The 23,213-nt window shown below is 38.3% G+C and overlaps 1 protein-coding gene across 11 annotated transcripts in view; it reads right to left on the bottom strand.

Moving 5' to 3' along the window:
• ZNF484 (zinc finger protein 484) overlaps window positions 1–22,025 on the bottom strand; it is a 43,422-nt gene extending 21,397 nt beyond the window's left edge. Inside the window, exons 1-5 of one of the 11 annotated variants that reach the window (XM_077911184.1) lie at window positions 21,750–22,025; window positions 16,270–16,352; window positions 12,803–12,847; window positions 737–878; window positions 341–433 (exon numbers count right to left, since the gene is read on the bottom strand). In XM_077911184.1, coding sequence (XP_077767310.1) covers window positions 341–433; window positions 737–878; window positions 12,803–12,817 — 250 coding nt within the window. In that variant the 5' untranslated portion in view covers window positions 12,818–12,847; window positions 16,270–16,352; window positions 21,750–22,025. Of the gene's footprint in view, window positions 1–340; window positions 434–736; window positions 879–12,802; window positions 12,848–16,269; window positions 16,353–21,749 lie in introns of those variants that run through there. The other 10 variants (XM_077911194.1, XM_077911215.1, XM_077911174.1 and 7 more) reach the window with 10 other exon arrangements.
• Between the last annotated feature and the right edge of the window lie 1,188 nt (window positions 22,026–23,213).

Below are 23,213 nucleotides of genomic sequence, written 5' to 3'. Positions count from 1 at the left end.
AAAATGGTGAAACAATTAGTTTCTGAATGTGTAAGAAAAGGATTGAAGACCTTGATATGATGAAAGTAAAAAGAATAAAAATGCTAGAGAAAGGGAGAAGAAGCATAAAGCAGGATCCTAGATCCAAAGTACCAGTAATTACAGCACATTCCCTCCTACAAAGATAAAGACACTAATCCAGGAAGAGGCCTTGTGTGGGGAGGGCCTTCAGATGTCCAGGGGAGTAGACCAACTAGTTACCAAAGCAGCACATCAACAGTGCTTCACAGCTGAAGCCTCTGCCAGTCCAGGGGAGGTTCACTCACACTGCTTCCCCCTCTCCTGGTTTTTTCCTACTCACCATGATGACTGTGACTGCAGATGTCACCAGCCAGCATACGTAGCACCTCTTGCTCCAAGTTGAAAATGACTTCTGGTTTGGGAACTTGACACCCTATTAACAGGAAATGGTAGAAGACTTGGTTTCAGAGGCCATTCAGTGAGACATTCATTTACTTTTCAGAAAAGTTCATGCAGAACAAAGGTATATTTCATAATACCCCAAAGGGATAATTTTTTTCCCAAAGGGATAATTAATAACATAGGACAAAATGACAAAACTATTACACATTTCAGATGTCCTGCAGTCTTTAGAACTCCCACATACCTCAGAAATCCCAAATAATTAAAAAAATTCCACTGAGAATGAAAATATACTCAAACAGCCCAGCCTTATTCCCAGTGGAGCTGTGCTTACCCACTGAGATCAAGTTGAAATAGTTTTCCAGCATTACATCCCTGTATAGGCTTTTCTGAGCAAGGTCCAATTGTTGCCATTCCTCCCTGCTGAAGTCTACTGTTACATCCTTGAATGACACTGATCCCTGAAAAACACATTCCTATTCAATGTGAAGGATGAGGATTGAAGAATGGAAATAAGATATTTAGGAACTTACTTTTAATGATTTTTAACATATTACAACAAATAAGGTCCTCACTAAACACATATTATTATTTTGAAGGAAAAAATAAATCATTAAAAATATGCCATTCTTTCTGTGGTACTGATGATATTCCGGGTAGTTTTGGTCTTGTTTTCACTGGTGTGCTGGTTTCAAAGAAATAAGCTGTGAAAATTCATAACTGTAAATCTATGATTTGTGCATTTTCTAGGCCATGTCATTAACACTTTGTGTGAACAATAAAATATATTCTGCCATTCATTTTGAATAAGTCCATTCTTTCTTTAAAAAAGATTTTAGGGCAGCCCTGGTGGCACAGCGGTACGCCGCCTGCAGCCCAGGGTGTGATCCTGGAGACCCGGGATCGAGTCCCACGTCAGGCTCTCTGTATGGTGCCTGCTTCTCCCTCTGCCTGTGTCTCTGCCTCTCTCTCTCTCTCTGTCTCTACGAATAAATAAATAATCTTTTAAAAAATAAATAAATAAAATGAAATAAAAAAGATTTTAAAAAAGGTTTTTTCTCCCAAAACAGTGTGGTACTAGCATAAAGAGAAACATATACATCAATGGAATGTAACTGAGAATCCACATGTAAACCCTCATATTCATAGTCAATTGATGTTTAACAAGGGTGTCAGAACAATTTAAAATTAAAAAAAAAAAAAGTTTTTAACAAACAGTGCTGGGACAAGTGGATATCCACAGGTAAAAGGATGAAGTTGGACCACTACTTCATATCATAAAAAAATTAGCTTAGGGCTCAGCCATCTGGGTGGCTCAGTCAGTTAAGTATCTGCCTTCGGCTCAGGTCATGTCCTGCTTTCTGCTCAGTGGGGAACCTGTTGCTCCCTCTCCTCCCGGCTTGTGCTCTGTCACTATCTTTGACTTTGGCTCTCATATAAATAAGTAAAATCTTTAAAAAAAATTAGCTCAAAGTGGATCAAAGGCCTAAATGTTCTCATCTTTAGCCAAATTTTTTTTTCTTTAGCCAAATTTACAATTAAATAAAAGAGTAAATCTTTTTGACACTGGATTTGACAATAACTCCTTAGACATAAAAATCAAAAGCACAAGCAAAGAAAAAAAAAATAAACTGGACTTCATTAAAATTAAAACCTTTAAAAAAAAATTAAAACCTTTGTGCTTAAAAAGACTATCATGAAAAGAGTGAAAGGACAACCCAAAAACTGGGATATGAGTTTTATAAATTATATGTCCAAAAGGGACTTGTATCTAGACTATATAAAGAACTCTTATAACTCAATAAAAAATAAATAATCCAATTAAAATGGGTAAAGGATCTGAATATACATTTCTTCAAAGATATGCAAATGGCCAAAATGCACATGGAAATATCCTCAATATCTTTAGTCATAAGGGATACAGAAATCCAAATTCATTGAAGTGACTATAATAAAAAAGATGCTCAAATTCATTGAGGTGACTATAATAAAAAAGATGCTCAATATTGTTTGTCATCAGGGAAAAATACCCCCTAGGATGGCTTCAATAAAAATTACATAATAATAAACATCAGTGAGGAAGTAGAAAAACTGGAATCTTCATGTGGCGATGGTAAAAATGTAAAATGGAACGCCACTTTGCACAACAGTGGCAATTCCTCAAAAAGTTAAACAGAGTTATAATATGACCCAAGAGATCCACTTCTAGGCATATACCCTATAGAAATGAAAACATCTGTCCACATAAAGCTCGCACATGAATGTTCATAATAGCATTATTCATAATATTAAAAAATAGAACAACCTAATGTCTGTGAACTAATTATGGCTAAAAAGAAATGTGCTATATCCATACAACAGAATGTCATTCAGCCATAAAAAGGAATGAAGTACTGATATATGCTACAGTGTGGACGAATCTTGAAGTAAAAGTCACAAAAAGCCAGATATTCTATGATTCCATTAATATAAAATGTTTAGAACAGGAGTACTTATTATTATAGAAATATTAGTAACTGTCTAGGGATAGGAGGAAGGGGAGGTTAGCGGAAATATTCTAAAACTGATGTTGGTTACACAACTCTGTGAATATACTAAAAACCAATGAACATATACTTTAAATGGACGAACTGTATGGTATATAAAAAGGGCTCTTTGAGGCACTGCCATCTCCAGATGGGACACAAGAGCTTTTGGGAGTCCGGTGTTTCTTCCAAGCATAACTATAAATGCCAGATGAAATACTGAAATCATCTGTTTTAAAGTACAAGAAAGCTATTAGGGGCTAAGACTCTGGAGAGAACATTAAAAATTTAAGCTGATGTATGTAGCCACTTTTATACAGGAAATATTTATCAATTCTAGGTGTTAGCAAAGATAAGAATCCACCTTTGAACCAGTAGAAGGCTGTAGCTGGATGATAGAGAAACCAGGACTCAAACACACACCAGTTTTCCCCTTGAGACATCTGCCAAATTCTAGGGCTACATGGGCAAAAGACTAAAAACCAGATAGCATCTGAAAAAGCAAAGCAAAATTTCAGTAGTCTGGAAAGAAAACATAGTTGGGCATCTGCCAGGAGGGTGTACAAAGGACAAACCGGGCTCTCAGCAGAAAATCCTGGATAGTCAAGATGAACCAGAGGTTAAGGCTTCAACTCAGCCTTGATCCAACACTGTGCCTGACTGGATAAAGGTGCCAAGAAAAAGATGAATCCTCTGTTGAGAAAAATTACCATCATCCAGATCCTTTACAATGCTTCATACCCTGTTTCTCTCTCTCTCTCTCTCTCTCTCTCACACACACACACACACACACTCTCTCTCTCTCTCACTCTCCCAGGTATACCAAAGATAGGTTTAAATGGCCAAAATCAGGTAAAAAAAAATATTCAATAAAAATGGTCCAACAGGCAACTGGAGATAGATAAAAAGATGGAGAATTTCATCAAAGAATTAGGATTTATAATATAGAATCAAGGGACGCCTGGGTGGCTTAGCAGTTGAGCATATTGTTTTCAGCTCGGAGCGTGATCCCAGGGTCCCAGGATCAAGTCCTACATTAGGCTCCCTGCATGAAGCCTGCTTCTCCCTCTGCCTATGTATCTGCCCACCCCCATCTCTCTCTCTCTCATGAATAAATAAAATCTTAAAAAAAAAAAAAAAGAATCAAATGAAAATTCAAGTTAAAACATTTAATACATTAAATCAAGAACTGAGATAGGTATAACAGCAGAATACAGAATTAATAAAATAGAAGACAAGAAAATGGAAGCTATCCAAACTGAATCACAGAGATTTTTTTAATGAAAATAAACACAAAATCATGTGACATGTGTCAAATATATGACACAGTGAAAAGGAATAATATATTGTAGTCTGAAAAGACTAGGGGGGAGAGTGTGTGTGAGGCAAAAGCAGTATTTGAGAGTATCAGTGAACAACATCAACCCAAAGATTCAAGAAGCTCCTCAAATCCAACTTTATAAAACTGTAAATACTGACTGCAAAAAAACAGTAATAGTAATATCTAGCAATTTTTAAAACATAGTAGAATTTAAATGCATGAAAATACTAATGCAAAAGTGAGATAGTAAATGAAATTAAGGTGATTTAGAATCCTAGAATTATTGAGAAAGGAGTATACATAATAATGTGTTAAAGAGGGATGCCTGGGTGGCTCAATGGTTGAGCATCTGCCTTTGGCTCAGGTTGTGATCCTGAGACACAGGGATCGAGTCCCATATAGGGCAGCGAGTCTGCCTCTCCCTCTGCCTATGCCTCTGCCTCTCTTTCTGTGTCTTTCATGAATAAATATATCTTAAAAAAAATAATGATTTAAAGATGAATATTATATCTATGCTAACAAATAAAAGAATGTATATAATGAGCAAGTTAACTAAGGAAAAGTAGAATTTTGAATAACTTAAAAGAAGATCAAGAAAGGAATGGGGAAATAATATTAAATTAATGGTTCAAATGCAAAACTAATAATAAGTATATATAAATGCAAGTATATCAGCCATTACATTAAACATAAATGTACTAAACATTCAAGATAAAGCAAAGATTGAATAAATCCCACTTAATCATGGTGAATGAGCCCTTGAGTGTATTGTTGAATGCAATTTGGTAATATTTTGCTGAGGATTTCTGCATCTATGTTCATCAAAGTTATTGGCCTAAAGTTTTCCTTTTTGTAGTGTCTTTGGTTTTAGTAGCAAGGTAATGCTGTCCTTTTAGGATGTGTTTGGAAGCTTTCCTTCCTCTTCTGTTTTTTGGTATAGTTGGAGAAGAGTAGGTATTAACTCTTTTAAATGTTTGCTAGAATTCACATGTGGTCCCAGATTTTTGTCTCTTGGGAGTTTTTTTCATTATCAGTTCAATTTCATTACTAGTAATTGAAATTTTACTGTTTTAGATTTCAGGGGCAAGACAAGGCTATTCACTTTCACCACTTCTATTCAACATAGTACTGGAAGTCCAGGACATAGCAATTAGAAAGAAAAAAGAAAAGGCATCCAAACGATAAGGAAGAAATAAAACTGTCACTATTTGCAGATGACATGGTACTATACATAGAAAACCCTAAAGACTCCACCAAAAAAAATATTAGAAATAAATTCAGTAAAGCAGGTACAAAATTAATATACAAAAAGTACAGATATTGGTTATGTTTCTCTACACTAACAACTATCAGAAAGAAAAATTAATGGGCAGCCCCGGTGGCTCAGCGGTTTAGCGCCACTTTCAGCCCAAGGCCTGATCCTGGAGACCTGGGATCGAAACCTGCGTCAAGCTCCCTACATGGAGCCTGCTTCTCCCTCTGCCTGTGTCTCTGCCTCTCTCTCTCTCCGTGTCTCTCATGAATAAATAAAATCTGAAAGAAAGAAAGAAAGAAAGAAAGAAAGAAAGAAAGAAAGAAAGAAAGAAAGAAAGAGAAAGATAAAGAAATTACTTACAATTGCATCAAAAAGAATAAAATGTCTAAAAAAATGAATAAAATGTCTAGGAATAGGAATAAACTTAACAGAAGAAGTGAAAGACCTGTACCCTGAAAACTATAGAACATTGATGAAAGAAAGACACTGAAGACAATACAAATAGAAAAACATACCATGCTCATGGATTGGAAGAATATTGTTCAAATTCCATATTACCCAAAGCAATCAGTAGATTCAATGTAATTTCTATTAAAATGTCAAAAGTATTTTTCACAGATCTACAATAAGACCAAAATTTTTATGGAACCACAAAATATCCTGAATAGTAAAAGCAATCAAAGAACGAAGGTGGGAGGTATTACAATCCAATATTTTAAGAGATACTACAAATCTGTAGTAATCAAAACAGTTCAATAGTAGCACAAAAATAGACACATAGGTCAATGAAACAGAAAGAGAACCCAGAAATAAACCCATGATTATATGGTTAATTAATCTATAACAAAAGGGACAAGAATATACAATAGGGAAAAGCCAGTCTCTTCAATAAACAGTGTTGGAAAAACAGGACAGCTACATGCAAAAGAATGAAACTGGACCATACTCTTACACCATACACAAAAACAAATTCAAAATGTATTAAAGACCTGAATGTGAGACCTTAAACCATAAAACTCCTAGAAGAGAACATAGGCAATAATCTTTTTGACAATGGCTTTACCAACACTTTAGATAGTCTCCTTAGGCAAAGGAAACAAAAGCAAAAATAAACTATTAGGACTACAACAAAATAAAAAAGTTCTACACAGGGAAGGAAAGATCAACAAAATGAAAAGGTAACCTAGTGAATGAGAGAAGATATTTGCAAACGGTATATCCAATAAGGGGTTAATATCCAAAATATATAAAGAACTTAGACAACTCAACACCAAAAAAACCCAAATAATGATTAAAAATAGAGGACCGGAATACACATTTTTCCAAAAAAGATATACATAGTCAACAGCATAAAAAAAAGGTCAACATAACTAATCATGAGGGAAATAAAAACCAAAACTATAATGACTTATCATCTCATACCTGTCAGAATGGCTAGTATCAAAAAGAAGAAATAACAAGTGTTGATGAGGATGTGCACTGTTGGTGAGAATGCAAACTGATGGAGCCACTCCAGGAAACAGTATGGGGGCAGCCCAGGTGGCTCGGGGGTTTAGCACTCCCCTCAGCCCAGGGCATGATTGTGGAGACCCGGGATCAAGTCCCATGTCAGGCTCCCTGCATGGAGCCTGCTTCTCCCTCTGCCTGTGTCTCTGCCTCTCTATCTCTCTGTGTCTCTCATGAATAAACAAACAGAATCTTTAAAGAAAAGAAAAAGAAAACAGTATGGAGGTTCCTCAAAAGAATAAAAACAGGAATACCATATAATCCAGTCACCCACTGAGTATTTACCCAAAGAAAACAAAAACACTAATTCAGAAAGATACATGTACCCCTATGTTTACTGCAGCATTATTTACAACAGTCAAGTTAGAGATGCAATCCCAGTGTCCATATCGATAAATGAATGAGTAAAGGTGTAGTGGGGCACCTGGGTGGCTTAGTAAGTTGAGCTTTCGACTTTTGGTTTCAGCTTGGGTCATGACCTCAGTGTCATGAGATTGAGCCCTGTGTTGGGCTCCCTGGTCAGCAGGGAGTCTGCTTGGGAATTTCCTTCTCCCTCTCTTTCTGCCCCTCCCCAGGCTCACACATATTCTCTCTATATATAAAAAATAAATGAACATGGGAATCCATGGGTGGCTCAGCAGTTTAGCACCTGCCTTGGACTCAGAGTGTGATCCTAGAGTCCTGGGATCGAGTCCCACATCGGGCTCCCTGCATGGAGCCTGCTTCTCCCTCTGCCTGTGTCTCTGCCTCTCTCTCTGTCTCTCATGAATAAATAAATAAAATCTTTAAAAAATAAATAAATGAAAAAAGTCTTTTAAAAACTTGCTAAAAAAAAAATATATATATATAATATAACATATAATGGAATATCACTCAGAAACCAAAAAGAATAAGATCTTGCCATTTGTGACAACATGGATGGACCTAGAGGGTATTCTACTAAGTGAAACAAGTCAGAGAAAAACAAATACCATTTGCAATCTAAAAAACAAAACAAAGCAGAAATAAACCCATAAATACGGAGAACTAATGGTTGACAGAGGGTAGGGGTAGAATGGGTGAAGGGGGGTGGGAGGTACAGACTTCCAGTTATGGAATGAGTAAGTCATGAGGATAAAAAGTACAGCATAGGGAATAGAGCCAATAGTATCATGACAGCATTATATGGTGACAGATGGTAGCTACATTTGTGGTAAGCATACCACAATGTATAGCCTTGTCAAATCACTGTGTTGTACAGCTGAAGCCAATGTAATATTGTGTGTCAATAAAAAAATAAAATAACGCATGCTTGGGTGGCTCCACGGTTGAGCACCTGCCTTTGGCCCAGGGCATCATCCTGGAGTCCAGGATCGAGTCCTGCATTGGGCTACCTGCATGGAGTCTGCTTCTCCCTCTGTCTGGTCTCTCTCTCTCTCTCTCTCTCTGTCTCTCATGAATAAATAAATAAAATGTTTAAAAAATAAAATAAAATAAAATAAAATAAAATAAAATAAAATAAAATAAAATAAAATAAAATCAAAGATTGAGACTTCTCGTTCTTAGAAATAAATAAAAGGAGTACGTGCTATTTTTCCTGCTATTTACCCAAAACCTAGAAAAAAACATAAAACATTTATCCACATCCTTGGTTTCCTCTCGACAGCTTTCTTGACAGTGAAACTAATTTTGGCATCTTTTGGAATCTTGATAGCCTGAAAATTGCCCAAGTCATCAAGTCTGGTTCCTTTTTTGTTTAACAGCTGTCTTCTCAATCCATCTTAACAGTCACCTATCACTATAATCAGGAAGAAGAAACTTGGCTACATCTTTAATCTTTTGCTTGGAAATCTCTTCAGAGAAAAATCCACGTTCACTACTATAAATGTTTTCCACATAACTCCAGGACAAACACATCTAGGCTTTCTGCCACTGCACAACAGAGTTGTGACATGTTTCCAGTGACATGCTCCTCAGTTCCTTGCAGCCATCACCAGCAGCACCTGGAATACTCACTTCTACCAAGAATTTGTTTATAACACTTTAGGTATTCTCTAAAACAACACAGGTTTCTCCTACTGTGCTCCTCACCTCTTTCTGAGTCCTCCAGCAGAGTGGTTAACATATTTCTACTACCAGTCCATTTAGGGAAGCCTAGGCTCTTGCTATCCTGTTCTTCAAAATTCTTACAGTTTCTGCCCACTACTGAATTCCAAATCTACTTCCTAATCTACTTCCACATTTTTAGGTGTTTATTACAGTAGCAACCCACTACCAGGGACCAAAATCTGCAATGGTTTCCTACTGCTGCAGCAATATACCACAAATTTAAAACAATACAAATTTATTATCTCATGGTTTTGAAGGCCAGAAGTTCAATATGGATCTTACTGGGCTAAAATCAAGATGTTGGGATCCCTGGGTGGCGCAGCGGTTTGGCGCCTGCCTTTGGCCCAGGGCGCGATCCTGGAGACCCGGGATCGAATCCCACGTCGGGCTCCCGGTGCATGGAGCCTGCTTCTCCCTCTGCCTATGTCTCTGCCTCTCTCTCTCTCTCTCTATCTCTCTCTGTGTGACTATCATAATAAGTTAAAAATAAATAAATAAATAAATAAAATAAATAAAATAAAATAATAAAATAAAATAATAAAATAAAATAAATATAAAATAAAATAAATATAAAATAAATAAAATAAATAAAATAAAATAAAACAAAACAAAACAAAATAAAATAAAATAAAATCAAGATGTTTGCAGTGCTCATTCCTCCTGGACACTCAAAGGGAGAATTCGTTTCCTTGACCTACACAACTTCTAGGGGCTCATGGCCTCGTCCTCTATCTTCAAAGCCAGCCAAGTGTCATCTTCCAATCTCTCCCTGCCTCCTGCCTCCCTCTCTCACTTATAAGGACCCATGTGATTACACAGGGCCCACCCAGAAAACCCAGTATAATCTCCCTAATTAAAAATCCTTAATTTAGGGATGCCTGGGTGGCTCAGCGGTTGAGCATCTGCCTTCGGCTCAGGGCGTGATCCCGGGTCCTGGGATTGAGTCCCACATTGGGCTTCCAGCGAGGAGCCCACTTCTCCCTCTGCCTATGTCTCTACTTCTCTGTCTCTTATGAAAAAAAAAAAATTTCCTTAATTTAGCCACATCTGTAGAGTCCTTCTGCCATGTGAGGCAACATATTCACACTTTCCAGTGGACATCTTTGGGGGCAATTATTCTTATTACCACATCTAGTAAGAGAAAATGAGATGGTAAAAGTAAAAACAATGGCTTCAAAATCGTGAGTAAAAGTGATTTACAATCTAGAATTTACACCCAACCCAACTATAAAGTTACTGAGTGTAAAATAAAGACATTTCCAGATAGGCAAGGTCTCAAAAAATTGACTTCCTCCACACACTTTATAGAGAGCTACTGTACGACAGGCTCTAAAAATGAAAGAATAAATCAAGAAGGAGCCTAAAACAAGAGATCCAACACTTAAGCGACATGAGAGGAATTCCTAGGACTATGCCAAAGGGAAGCCCCAAGTCAGTAGCTGAGTATCAAACTTTGAGCAGGTCAAAGACTATGAGTGAAGTTTCTTTAGAGATGAAATGAAGAGCCTATATTCTAAAGCCAAATTCCTTGGCTTCCACCTGACTTCAACACTTACTAGTGGTGCAATCTTGGGCAAGTTACTTACCCTTTCTGTGGATGTTTCCTCCTCTGTAAAGTGAGGATAATGATTATAGATACCTCATAGGAGTTGTAATTAAATTAGTTAATAGAGAGAGTGCTTATAGTGCCTGGTAAACAGCAAGCAGTATAATAAGGCTTGTGATTACCATTACTGTTATTATCTAATATATTTTAACATATTGAAAAGATTTTTCTATACCTGGGAAGATTTATGGAATTAATCATTTTATAATCACAAGGTACACATATGTAGAAAATGAAACAAACAATTAAACCAAACAATTACTGATTACAGGCAAAACAAAAAGTAGTGCACAAAAGGTAAAGTAAATGGCTCACCTGTGAATATAATTAAAATACTCTTCATAATAAATACAGCCTATTGACTTACCTAAAACTATGGCATTCCTATCATAAGGGGACATAAGAAATGTGCATGTGAATGTTGAGGGACTAAGTGTCTCAAAGGTAGTTAAATTCTTATTTTCCAGTCAGTAGATACTGCCTAAACCTGAAAGCCAAGAAGTACCAATATAAACATATGAAAGTCAGTACTAAAATACACAGTTCAATTGAGTTCACAGAGCTAGAATTTGAGAGCTAAGCAAATACAAGCCTAATTTCATGATATTCAAAATGAAATACCTACTTTTAAAAGTTAAAATCCAAGGAACAAAGAGGTAAATATAATTGAAAAAAATGTGTAAGAGTATGCTTAATATAAAATAAGTACTTCTTTAAAAAAAAGAATCAGTGGAAAAAAAAAAAAAAAGAATCAGTGAACTGACTTCCATTCCTGGAAAGATGGGAATAGATGTACTTGTCCCTTCTCAACCCACTAAGTACATCTAAAAACCACAGACATCATCCATAAACCAAATATGAGAAGACTCTGTAAGCTGAAGAAAACATGGTGAACTGGCTAAGGACCTCAGGAACCAAGTAACTACACAGCATGAGTTCCTGAAACTGCTTCATACAGCCTTACAGATGCTAGGAAAGCCTACAACCAGCCACCAACAAGAGAACACAGAGAGCTCAAAGAAAAATATACTCTCTCTGGCTAAAAGACCAGCAAAGGGGCAACCCAGAAATGCAGAAAACTTTTATGCAGAACATACTCCAGCCAGACACAACAAATTAAAAAAAGAAACTTTGGGCCTAATCCCACACCCATTAGCAAAGAACCAGTGAGTAGCCTAGATTCCCACTCTTGCCTAGCTAAAGACAGAGATGCTCCTTTCACACTCCAGAGGTTGGTGTGGGAAAAAGCCAGGTGGGGAGTTGGAACTTTCATCCATACACAGTAGTAATAAAATTAGATCAGTATCCCTCATAAATATGAAATAAAAATACTTAACAAAGTATTAGCACATACAAATACACAGAAAGAAGTATATGCCATGAGCAAATAGGATTTATTCAAAGGTTGCAAGGCTGGCTCAAGATGTGAAAATGTAATCAATCAATATAATCCATCACAGCAGTAGGCTAAAGAACCAAAGAAACAAAATACCATATCAATTGATGCAGAAAAACCACCTAACAAAATTCAACACTCATTCATCATAAAGCCTCAAAACTCTGCTTTATAAGGTAGTCCCTGGACAAGGACCAATGACATCCTGTGAGAATGCCAATCCTATTAAATAAGAATCTGAAGTCATATGAAGTGTGAGAAGCACTGCTTTCTAAGAACAGAAAACCTGTCAGTGCACTTCTACTAACAGAGCTGTTGCTGAAGACACAGTTCTGTCTCCATCCACCTGAAGAGCTGTCAAAATTTTTCTCAAATATCAAGAACCAGGATATCTTTACTACAGATGAAATAAATTACTTATCAACAATATGAACCAGCATCTCATTTCCATTATTGCTAGGTCTTTCAGGAAGATCAGAGATAATCTTTCAGTTCAAAGTTCACAGCTGCATAAAACCACACAAGTCACATGTTTCTACACTCCAAGCTTGACCTGGACTTAATAGTCACTTCATTTTTGTTCCCTGATCTTAGTTTTTATTTATTTATGCTTCTGTGTCTTACTATGTAGATTATTAAATGGTTCCTAAAATCCACTAGAAAATAAAGCAACAAATAAATATATGAAGAAATAAGAACTCACCAGGGACTTAGTCATTTCTGGCTCTTCTGGGAAAGAGGCAGAGATCTGAGAAAAGAGATAGAGGGACAGATGAGAAAAGGAAGTGTGCCACACATGGACACATACATCACTTAGCATCCATGTATCTGACCCAAAAACTTACTTCTAGAACTGTATCATAAAAAAAATCATCCTGTATTGCACAAAAATTTAATTGCAGATGTCTTACCACAGCATGGCTAATAACAAAATATAAAAGCCAGAACATCTTAATATCCAATAATTGTAGACTGCTTAATTTATAGGCTATCCTGAGAACATAAAGTTATATAAAATTAAATTACAGTAGAAAAACATGTTAAACTGACAAGTAAAATGATGTACGAAACAGTATGTTTCCATTTTCACTGAATATTGTGTGTACATACACATGCACACATACATGCGTATACAGGTATATGAAAATATTCACGCACAAAAAAGATAATTAACTGGAAGGAAATATACTACCATATTTACGGATATATTATTTGGGTGATGGTAAAATTACAGGTAATTTTTATATTCTTCTTATTTGCTAGTAAAAAACAAAGTAACTTTTTAAAGACTATAATGAGTTTGCTCTGAGCTTCTGTGAATAGCCCATCCCAACTAGTGAGAACATTCACAGGAAAGACCAAAGAGAGAGCCTACAGCTTTTTCACTTTTCTCCTTTGCTTACAGTGTTTTTTTTTTTTTAAGATTTTATGTATTTATTCATGAGAGATAGAGAAAGAGGCACAGGCAAAGGAAGAAGCAGACTCCCTGTGGAGAGCCCGATGAGGGACTGGATCCCAGGACCCCAGGATCACGCCCTGAGTCAAAGGCAGACACTCAACTACTGAGCCACCCAGAAGTCCCTTGCTTACAGTTCTTAAAAGGGCACCTTCAACTGAAACTTTTTCTTGGCTACAATGTGGTAAGTGGATTTGGTTCTAGTTAATAACAAACCTTAAAAGCTGATCTGAGTCACTTATTCTCCAATATTTTTACTTTTTTATTTAAAAATCTTTGTTTTGGGACACCTGGGTGGCTCAGCAGCTGAGTGTCTGCCTTTAGCCCAGGGCATGGGCTGAGACACTCTGCGCCTCTCTCTGTGTCTCTCATGAATAAATAAATGAAATCTTAAAAATAAACAAACAAACAAACAGAATAGAATAGAATAAAAATCTTTCCTTCTCTCTCTCTCCCTTCCTTTTTTTTAGTAGGCTCCACAACCCACATGGAGTCCAATGGTAGGGCGTGATATCAAGGTCTGAGCTGAGATCAAGAGCCAGATGCTTAACTGACTGAGCCAGCCAGGCACTGGCTAAATTTTTTTTAAAGTCTATGCCCAAGGGACGCCAGGGTGGCTCAGCGGTTGAGCATCTGCCTTCGGCTCAGGATGTGATCCTGGAGTTCCAGGATCAGGTCCTGAATCAGACTCCCTGGGAGGAGCCTGCTTCTCCCTCTGCCTGCGTCTCTGCCTCTGTGTGTCTCTTATGAGTAAGTAAATAAAATCTTTAAAAAAATGTCTATGCCCAATGTGGGGCTCAAACTCAGGACCCCTAGATACTGACTGAGCCAACCAGGTGCCTCTTTCCAAAATTTTAATGAGTTTTCTAACACAAAGAAGAGTTAAATGATTAGTTCAAAAAACACATACATACCTCCCACCTAATTTCAACAGTTAGTATTTTGCCATATTTGCTTAATTTTTCTATATACACATAAAGTCACAAGTAGATGTATGTATGTGTACACATTTTTTACTGAATCATTTGAAAGTTGCAGATGTCATGACACTTCATGACTAAATACTTTATATAAATCTCTGAAAAGATCATTATACCTGAGAAAATAACTAGTAATTCTATATCATTTTAATTTTCTGCTCATATTCAAAATACCCCAATTATCTCAGAAAGACCTTTTCTTGCTGTTGTGTTTGGAAGCAGGCTTTAATCAAAACTCACACACTAGTCATTTTACTATTAGTCATTGGCTATTTTATCTTAGACCTGCCCTACAATATTTTTTTATGACAGATCATTAAGATTTACTTTTGCTTTTATCTTTTATATTAGAGGTATTCCTATTAAACACTTTTTTCTTTTTTAATATTTTATTTATTTATTCATTCATGAGAAAGAGAGAGGCAGAGACATAGGCAAAGGGAGAAGCAGGCTCCCTGTAGGGAGCCCAATGCAGTACTTGATCCCAGGACCCCAGGATCACTCCCTGAGCCGAAGGCAGACACTCAAACACTGAGCCACCCAGGTGCCCCTAGTCACTAACATAAACATTTTAGTTACTTCTTTGTTAATTTTCAAACTATGCATAATGTAGATAAAATACATAAATATTAGGTATCTAGAACTTCTCCCTTCTTCACACACATGTGCATCTGTCATTCAGATCAAGATAGGGAACATTTCCAAAACCTTTGGAAAGTGTTAGAGATTCAAATTATTATTTTTGAAACCTATAAAGCATTTCTGCTGTCTTTCCTATATAGCTATTCCAAACACTTCATAAAGGAGTTTCTCTTTTCCTCTTTTTATAATATTCCAGCTAATAAACGAAGGAATGGTAGAAATGAAAATGTCCATCTCGCATCCCTAATGAAGTAGTGGGCCTAGGAAACAATCAACAACTGCTCACATCACACACAGAAAAGACAACCAGACATTGTGTGCTTCTTGATGGAAGTACACACCACCACTTAAGAAGTAGTCTTATCTCAAAATAAAAAAGGAACCGGAGTCTGACCAAGCCTCTAAATCTACCTACCAATCCAATCTACATGAAATGGTATTTTTAAATTATAATCTTTTAAGGTATGATAATAGCACAGCAGCTATTTTTAATTAAAGTACTTATTTTTAGGTTTATATATTGAAATATTTATAAGTGAAATGACATGTTTGAGATTTGCTTTAAAATAATCCAGAAGAGAGCAGCCCGGGTGGCCCAATGGTTTAGCACTGCCTTCAGCCCAGGGTGTGACCCTGGGGACCTGGGATCAAGTCCCACGTCAGGCTCCCTGCATGGAGCCTGCTTCTCCCTCTGTGTCTGCCTGTCTCTCTCTGTGCCTCTCATGAATAAATAAATAAAATCTTTAAAAAATAATAATAGGGGATCCCTGGGTGGCTCAGAGGTTTAGCACCTGCCTTCAGCCCAGGACATGATCCTGGAGACCCCAGATCGAGTCCCACATCGGGCTCCCTGCATGGAGCCTGCTTCTCCCTCTGCCTGTGTCTCTGCCTCTCTCTCTCTCTCTCTCTCTCTCTCTCATTCTATGTCTCTCATGAATAATAATAAATAAATAAAATCTTTAAAAAAATAAAATAAAATAAAATAATAATAATAATCCAGAAGAGAAATGATATGGGGAAAGGAAGGTGTAGATGACAAATGACTAGGTATGACTTGGTAAGTGTGGAATTATCACATTGACGCCCACTGACCTGAAGTCAGTGGATTCTTCAGAGATTCTTGAAGGCTCACTGAATGCTCTAACATCAAGGCTCTGTGGAAACACAAATGGATCCTGCAAAGAGAGCACCACATGGTGACAGCCACTCAGCTGTCCTCCCAAGAGCCTCATACAGTGTGGAACAGGTGGCACACGGGACAATAAGAAGTACAGAGCCAAAGCAATGGATGTTTAAATCCCAGCTCTTACATCTTCTAGCTGTGACAATCTGGAGAACTCACTTCTGTTCCAGTTTCTCCATCTTCATACTTTCTAAACAAACTTATACTTAAAAAGCACTCAGCCCACGTGCAGCACATAAATTCTTATTATACATTAGCTACTGCTATTATTGCAGTATCAGCAATCCACGCAGAATGCATTTTACTATATCAGAGGTCATCGGACTTTAGAGTCTGCTCAAGTCATCACCTAGTTCCTCACTCCCACTCCTCAATGTGCTCCACTGTCCGCTGCTGCACAGTGACCTTCCTCAGAAGCCATTATTCAGGGGATCCCTGGGTGGCGCAGCGGTTTGGCGCCTGCCTTTGGCCCAGGGCGCGATCCTGGAGACCCGGGATCGAATCCCACGTCGGGCTCCCGGTGCATGGAGCCTGCTTCTCCCTCTGCCTGTGTCTCTGCCTCTCTCTCTCTCTCTCTCTCTGTGACTATCATGAATAAATAAAAAAAAAAAAAAAAAAAAAAAAGAAGCCATTATTCACACCTCAGAATCACTGGTTCCCTCATCTTGCTGCCCACAGACCCTGAATCACTCATTCTACAGTTCCTGATCACAGAGCCTCCAATGGCCCTGGCTCTCCACCAATCAATCCCATGCCCTATAAAGGAAAAAAACTCATTTATGTGTTCTATTCTCAATATTTCTGGTCACCAAATGTGTATGTGTTGGAAGTTGGCAGAGAAAGGGACCTCCACGCTATGCAATTCTGCAACACCAGCACAGTGTCCTACAATTTAACTCAATTCTGACATCAACACCTTGGAGTTAGCATCAGATCACACAGGTTGAGGGCTCAGTCCTACAAGAGTACTCCCTACTCCAGCTTCAGATGCCAATCTGAAGTCTAGGTTGTTATTTGTACTTTATCAATTGGCTAAATCAGAGGTTCCCTGGACCCCCAGCTTGTGGGGGGTTCCACTAATTTGCTAGAGCAGCTCACAGAACTCAGGATAACATTTAACTTACTGGATTAACAATTTATTATAAAAGAACATACCTCAGGAACAACCAGATGGAAGAAACGCATAGGGCAAGGTATATGGGAAAGGGTGCCCCTCTCTCCCATGTGCTCAACCCAGAAACTCTCCAAACTCTACGTTTTGGGGGCTTTATGGAAGCTTTATTCATACAGATGATTAATTAAATAACTGGCCATTGGTGATGGACTCAACCTCCATCCAGGGGATGGGTTTCAAGTTCCAACCCTCTAATCACATGGTTAGTTCCTTTCTCAACCAGCCGCCATCTAGTGGCTATCTGAGGGCTTTCCAAAAATTACTTCATTAACATAAACTCAGGTGTGGTTCAAAGGAATTTATTATGAATAATGAAAACATTCATTCACATTCATTTCTCTGGAGTTATTCCAGGAGCCAGGAACAAAAGGTGCTCCTATAGCTCTTACCATTTAGGAAATTACAAAGGTTTTAGGAGCTCTGTGCTGTGAACCACAGACGAAGTTTAAAATATCTATTTCTTATTATATCACAATATGGGATAACTGTGATCCCATATTATATCACAATGGGAGCATAGGCTCCCATTACTGGCCTCCACACTTTTATCACTACCCACCATGCATCTCCATCAACCATCCTAAGAGTCCCAATCCCAGACACACCTGCACCTACAACAGGCCCAAGAAAGCACTCAAACACACTTACCATCACTCACACACCACTAGGCCTATACCATTAGCCTTCCTCACAAACTTACACACACATGTACACACACACACACACACACAAACATATAAGGAACCCAATGAATGTACAAATCTGGGGATATTCTTGAATTTTATTATTTTTTTAAATAAAGATTTTATTTATTTATTCACGAGAGACACAGAGAGAGAGAGAAAGGCAGAGACACAGGCAGGAGAAGCAGGCTCCATGCAGGGGGCCCGATGTGGGACTCGATCCCAGGTCTCCAGGGTCACGCCCTGGGCTGAAGGCAGCACTAAACCACTGGCCACTCAGGCTGCCCCCTATTCTTGAATTTTATTTATTTTTTTTATTCTTAAATTTTAAAGACAAATTAAAAAATTGAAAACACATAAATCTAATGTGCATGTGAAATAATAGGTCATCTACAGAGAAAATTTTCCAAAAATCAAGATTCTTCACCTGCAGTAATGAAAATTAAGTATCAGAAATATCATCTAAAAGATCATTTCTCTGTTAGGGCCAGAGAAAGAAACAAAGTGCTTTTCAAAAAGCACTTACAAAAACAAACAAACAAACAAACAAAAAAAACAAAAAGCACTTGCAGACTATCTCTATCTGAGGAAAATATAAAGTATTACAAATATATATAAAATGAATCAGATAAGAAATCCCAAATAGAAAAATACTGTTTGGGGCACATGGGTGGCTCAGTCAGTTAAGTGTATGCCTTCAGCTCAGGTCATGATCCGGTAAGATAAAAGCACTGCAGGGGGGGGGGGAGTGAGGGGGTGGGGGGGGTGGGGGGGGTGTCTTCTGGGATGAAGCCTGGTGGGAAGGGCTCTCTGCGAGAGTCTGCTCCTCCCTCAGCCCCCTCCCCCCACTTCTACTCTCTCAAATAACACTTAAAAAAGAAAAAAGTTAACAATTATTTTTCAAGAAATATAATTATAAAAAAGGACGATGACAGTGATGCAATGAGGCCATTAAAGGAAAATTAATAATACCCTAGGAGAAAATATTTCTAATTACCTCAGGAAAAGACAGATGTTATGTAGAGTGTAAGATGAAAACAATAAACAGAAATTTCATGAATTTTCTGAAAGTAGAAAGTATGAAAAAGAAAAGGAAATGTAGAAAATAATGACTTAAATAGTGAACATTAAAATGGAAGATACAGGGATGCATGGGTGGCTCAGCGGTTGAGCGTCTGCCTTCAGCTCAGGGCGTGTCCCAAAGTCCCAGGATAGATTCCCACATTGGGTTCTTCGCAGGGAGCCTGCATCTTCCTCTGCCTGTGTCTCTGCCTCTCTCTCTGCATGTCTCTCATGAATAAATAAAATCTTTAAAAATAATAATAAAATAAAATGGAAGATACAAAATCAGGTAAACCATTACAACATTAAACTGAAGAGAGAAAATGATCCTACTGACAAACAGAGACTATATGTTGGATTTGGAAAAACCAAAATGTATCTATTTATTTACAGGTAGTTAACATAAACAATGAGACAAATATGAATACAAAATAAAGCCCTGGGCAAGATTACATTATCAAAATGAGATAAAAACAAAAGAAGGACGGCAATATGAGTATCAAAGTGAAATTCGAAGTTAATGTGCTTTTTTGTTGAAAAGAGGGATTCTATAATAATAGCATTTGATAAATGAAAAAAATGATACAAAATACATTAACCATTACATGTACGTATGCCTGCACCCAAAATACATACCTGAACCCAAAACACATACGAATAAAACTAGCAAAAAACAAAACACCCATAGATCTATAAAGTGAACCTTCAGTGAGAGATTGTTGTTTTTTAGAATACAATAAATCAAGTGGACCAAAAACTAAAAAAGAGGAAAAAGATTTAAAACTACAAGTAGACTATTTAATATACATAGAGAACTCGGCAACATACAAACAAAATACACTCTTTCTCTTATATCCATTGAACAAAGTTTACTGTATAAGTCAAAGAAAATCTTGATACATTTTTAAATATTGATACTTTACAGGCCACATTTTGCTACAACACAGTCAACTTGAAAATAAAACAGATCTTAATACTTTGGAAATGAAGAAAGTCTCCTAAATAACTCAGGATCAAAAAACATCAAATTTAAATTAGACACCTGATAGGGGTGCTGACAGGCTCAGTCTGAAGAGCATGATCTTGGGGTTGTGACTTCAAGCCCCATGTTGGGTGCAAAGATTACTTTAAAAAAGAAAAAGAAGGGACGCCTGGTGGCTCCCGGGTTGAGTGTCTGCCTTTGGCTCAGGGCGAGATCGTGGAGTACCGGGATCAAGTCCACCCACATCAGGCTTCCTGCATGGAGCCTGCTTCTCCCTCTGCCATCTCTCTTTCTGTGTCTCTCATAAAGAAAGAAAAGAAAGGAAAAGAAAAAAAAAAAAGGAAGAAAAGAAAAGGCACCAGTTAAGCCTCCCACTCTTGATTTTGGCTCAGGTCATGATCTCAGGGTTGTGGGAGAGGGAAGTCTGCCACCCCCTTCTCACACTCTCTCTCTCTAAATCTTCAAAAAAAACATAAAAAAACTATACACTTCATAAATTGATATAAAGGAAATTTTATACTCCTATAAGTATGCAGCATAAAACTGAAAAAATAAGGGGAAGAATGACAATTTACATCAAAAAGTGAAAAAATAAGAGAAAGTATCTTTTAAAAAGGGAGAGACTACATTAGTATAAAAACAGTAGAGATGGGGCACATAGGTAGCTCAGTCATTTGGGTGTGCGGCTCCTGATTTCTGCCAGGGTCATGATCTCAGGGTCCTGGGATGGGGCCTCCCCTGGGACTCCTTAGAGTAGCGCGCCTGAAATTCTCTCCCTCTCCCTCTGCCCCTCCTACCCCTCTTGTGGACACCTGCTCTCTCTCTAAACAGATAAATCTTTAAGAAGAAAAAAGAAGTAGAGATTATAAAGACAACCATGGTCCTTTAAACTGGTCCATACTTTAAATGTACTTTTAAATGGTCCATAAAATAAAATTTGAGACGTTTAATAATAAAAAAAAAGAAAGAAAAACATATTATGAGTAGCAAAGTAGCTCCTAATCTGGGTAACAGATCAAAATGAGGTAAATGAAAATTTATGCTTCATGGCAATAATTTTTAAATCTCTAGCAAAATATAGCACAAATAAATCATAAATATTCCTAAACCAAAAAGCCTAAAAAACAGAGGATATCAATTAATGTCTAACATCACTCATCCCTCAGACTCCCCACTATTCAGTCTCCACAGTTATCCACTCCCACTGACCCTACAAACCCCGCCCCGCCCCCGCCGACCGACCGACGGAGACCCCGGGGACGCGGGCCTGCCCCAGCCGACCGACCGACGGAGACCCCGGGGACCCGGGCCTGCCCCCGCCGACCAACCGACGGAGACCCCGAGGACCCCGACTCGCCCCCGCTGACGGAGACCCCATGGGCTCCATTATTTCATCCACTGCCGGCTCTCATCACTGACCCGATGCTAATCACAGACATCAGACACGTTTCTCCGCTCAGCTCCCGACGTTCCCACCGCTGTACTCACCTGCCCCTCACCCACGCTCTCTTAGGACCGTGGCCATTTACCTCAGGCAGTGACTAAACCTGGCCGACTTCCTTTCTCGCTCTCTCTCAGTCCCTGCGGGACTCCTTCAGCTGCCGCCTGGGTGTGCGCATGCTCCGCAGCTGCTGCTTGGCGGGAGGTCTCCCCACTCAACATGGCTCTCTGCTAAAATCGGCCTCCTCCAAATGGCTGACTCAGCCCAACATGGCGGCAATCGTCAGCCAGGCCTGCGGGCGGCCATGTTGAAGTGACGTGAGACTTCGTCGCTCAGAGCCGTCAGGCGGCTAGCGGCGGCCCGGCTCTGGCAGTAAGCCAGAAAACCGGAGCCTGTTCCTCAGAGCTGCCTAAGGCCTTTCTGCGTGCGCGTCTGCGCGCAGCACCATTTGAGCCAATCAGCAATTACAGAACACCCCAGAACAGTAGGGTACGCATTCTATTCAAGCACCTTTGGAGCGTTTACCGCGGTTTATTTTAACTTGGGCCATAAAACAAATCTTACAAAATTTAAGAACTGAAATCGTACAGGCTCTGTTCTCTGGACACAGTGGCATCAGTAGAAATTGGGAACTAAAAGACAACGGGAAGTTAACGCTTGTAAATTAACACAGTTCTAAGTAACCCATAGACCAAAAGAAGAAGTCTCAAGAATTTTAGAATACACTGAAATGAATGAAAATAAAAACGCAGTATCTCAAAATGTGTAGGTTGTAGCTAAGGCAGTGGTGAGAGGAAATTCTGTACCAGGGAAAATTGCAAAGGTTTACATTACATAGGAACAAAATTCTCGAATCAACTGCCTACACTCCCACCTCAATAAACTAAAAAAGGAAGAGCAATAAACCTGTAGTAAGAAGGAAGGAAATAATAAAAAGTAGAAACAAAAAAAAAGTAGAAACAATGAAATTGAAAAACAGTAGAAAACAAGGTGGGCGGGGGTTGAGGGGGGGTGACTGGGTGACCCACACTGAGGAGGGCCCTTGATGGGGGATGAGCGCTGGGTGTTATACATGTTGGGAAATCGAACTTCAATAAAAAACAAATGAAAAAAAAAGTTGAAATGAGTATGTGGAAGAGGTATGTGCCCTCCTGTTTTCATTTCAGCATTATTCACAACAGCCAAAAATAAACAACCAAAGTGTTCATCAACACACAAATGGATGAAGAAATGAGGTACATATACGCAGTGGAATATTTCGCCACAACAAAAGGAAATGCCATTTGCAACAATATGGCTGGGACTTATTTAAATCAGAGAAAGACAAGTAGTGTATGTTCTCACTTTTATTTGGAATCTAAGAAATGAAAAAACAAAAACGAACCTGAAATCATAGATACAGAGAATAGATTGGTGGTTGCCAAAGGTTGGGAGAGGAGGGTGCTGAAGATTCTCAAAAGGTGCCTACTTCCATTTATAAATAAACCTGGAGCTATAATGCACAGCATGGT

The sequence above is a fragment of the Canis aureus genome, chromosome 1 (assembly GCF_053574225.1).
Source record: "Canis aureus isolate CA01 chromosome 1, VMU_Caureus_v.1.0, whole genome shotgun sequence".
In the NCBI taxonomy this organism is placed as follows: domain Eukaryota; kingdom Metazoa; phylum Chordata; class Mammalia; order Carnivora; family Canidae; genus Canis; species Canis aureus.
Note: the sequence above shows the minus strand (reverse complement) of the source record. Positions and strands in the feature narration are given on the sequence as shown.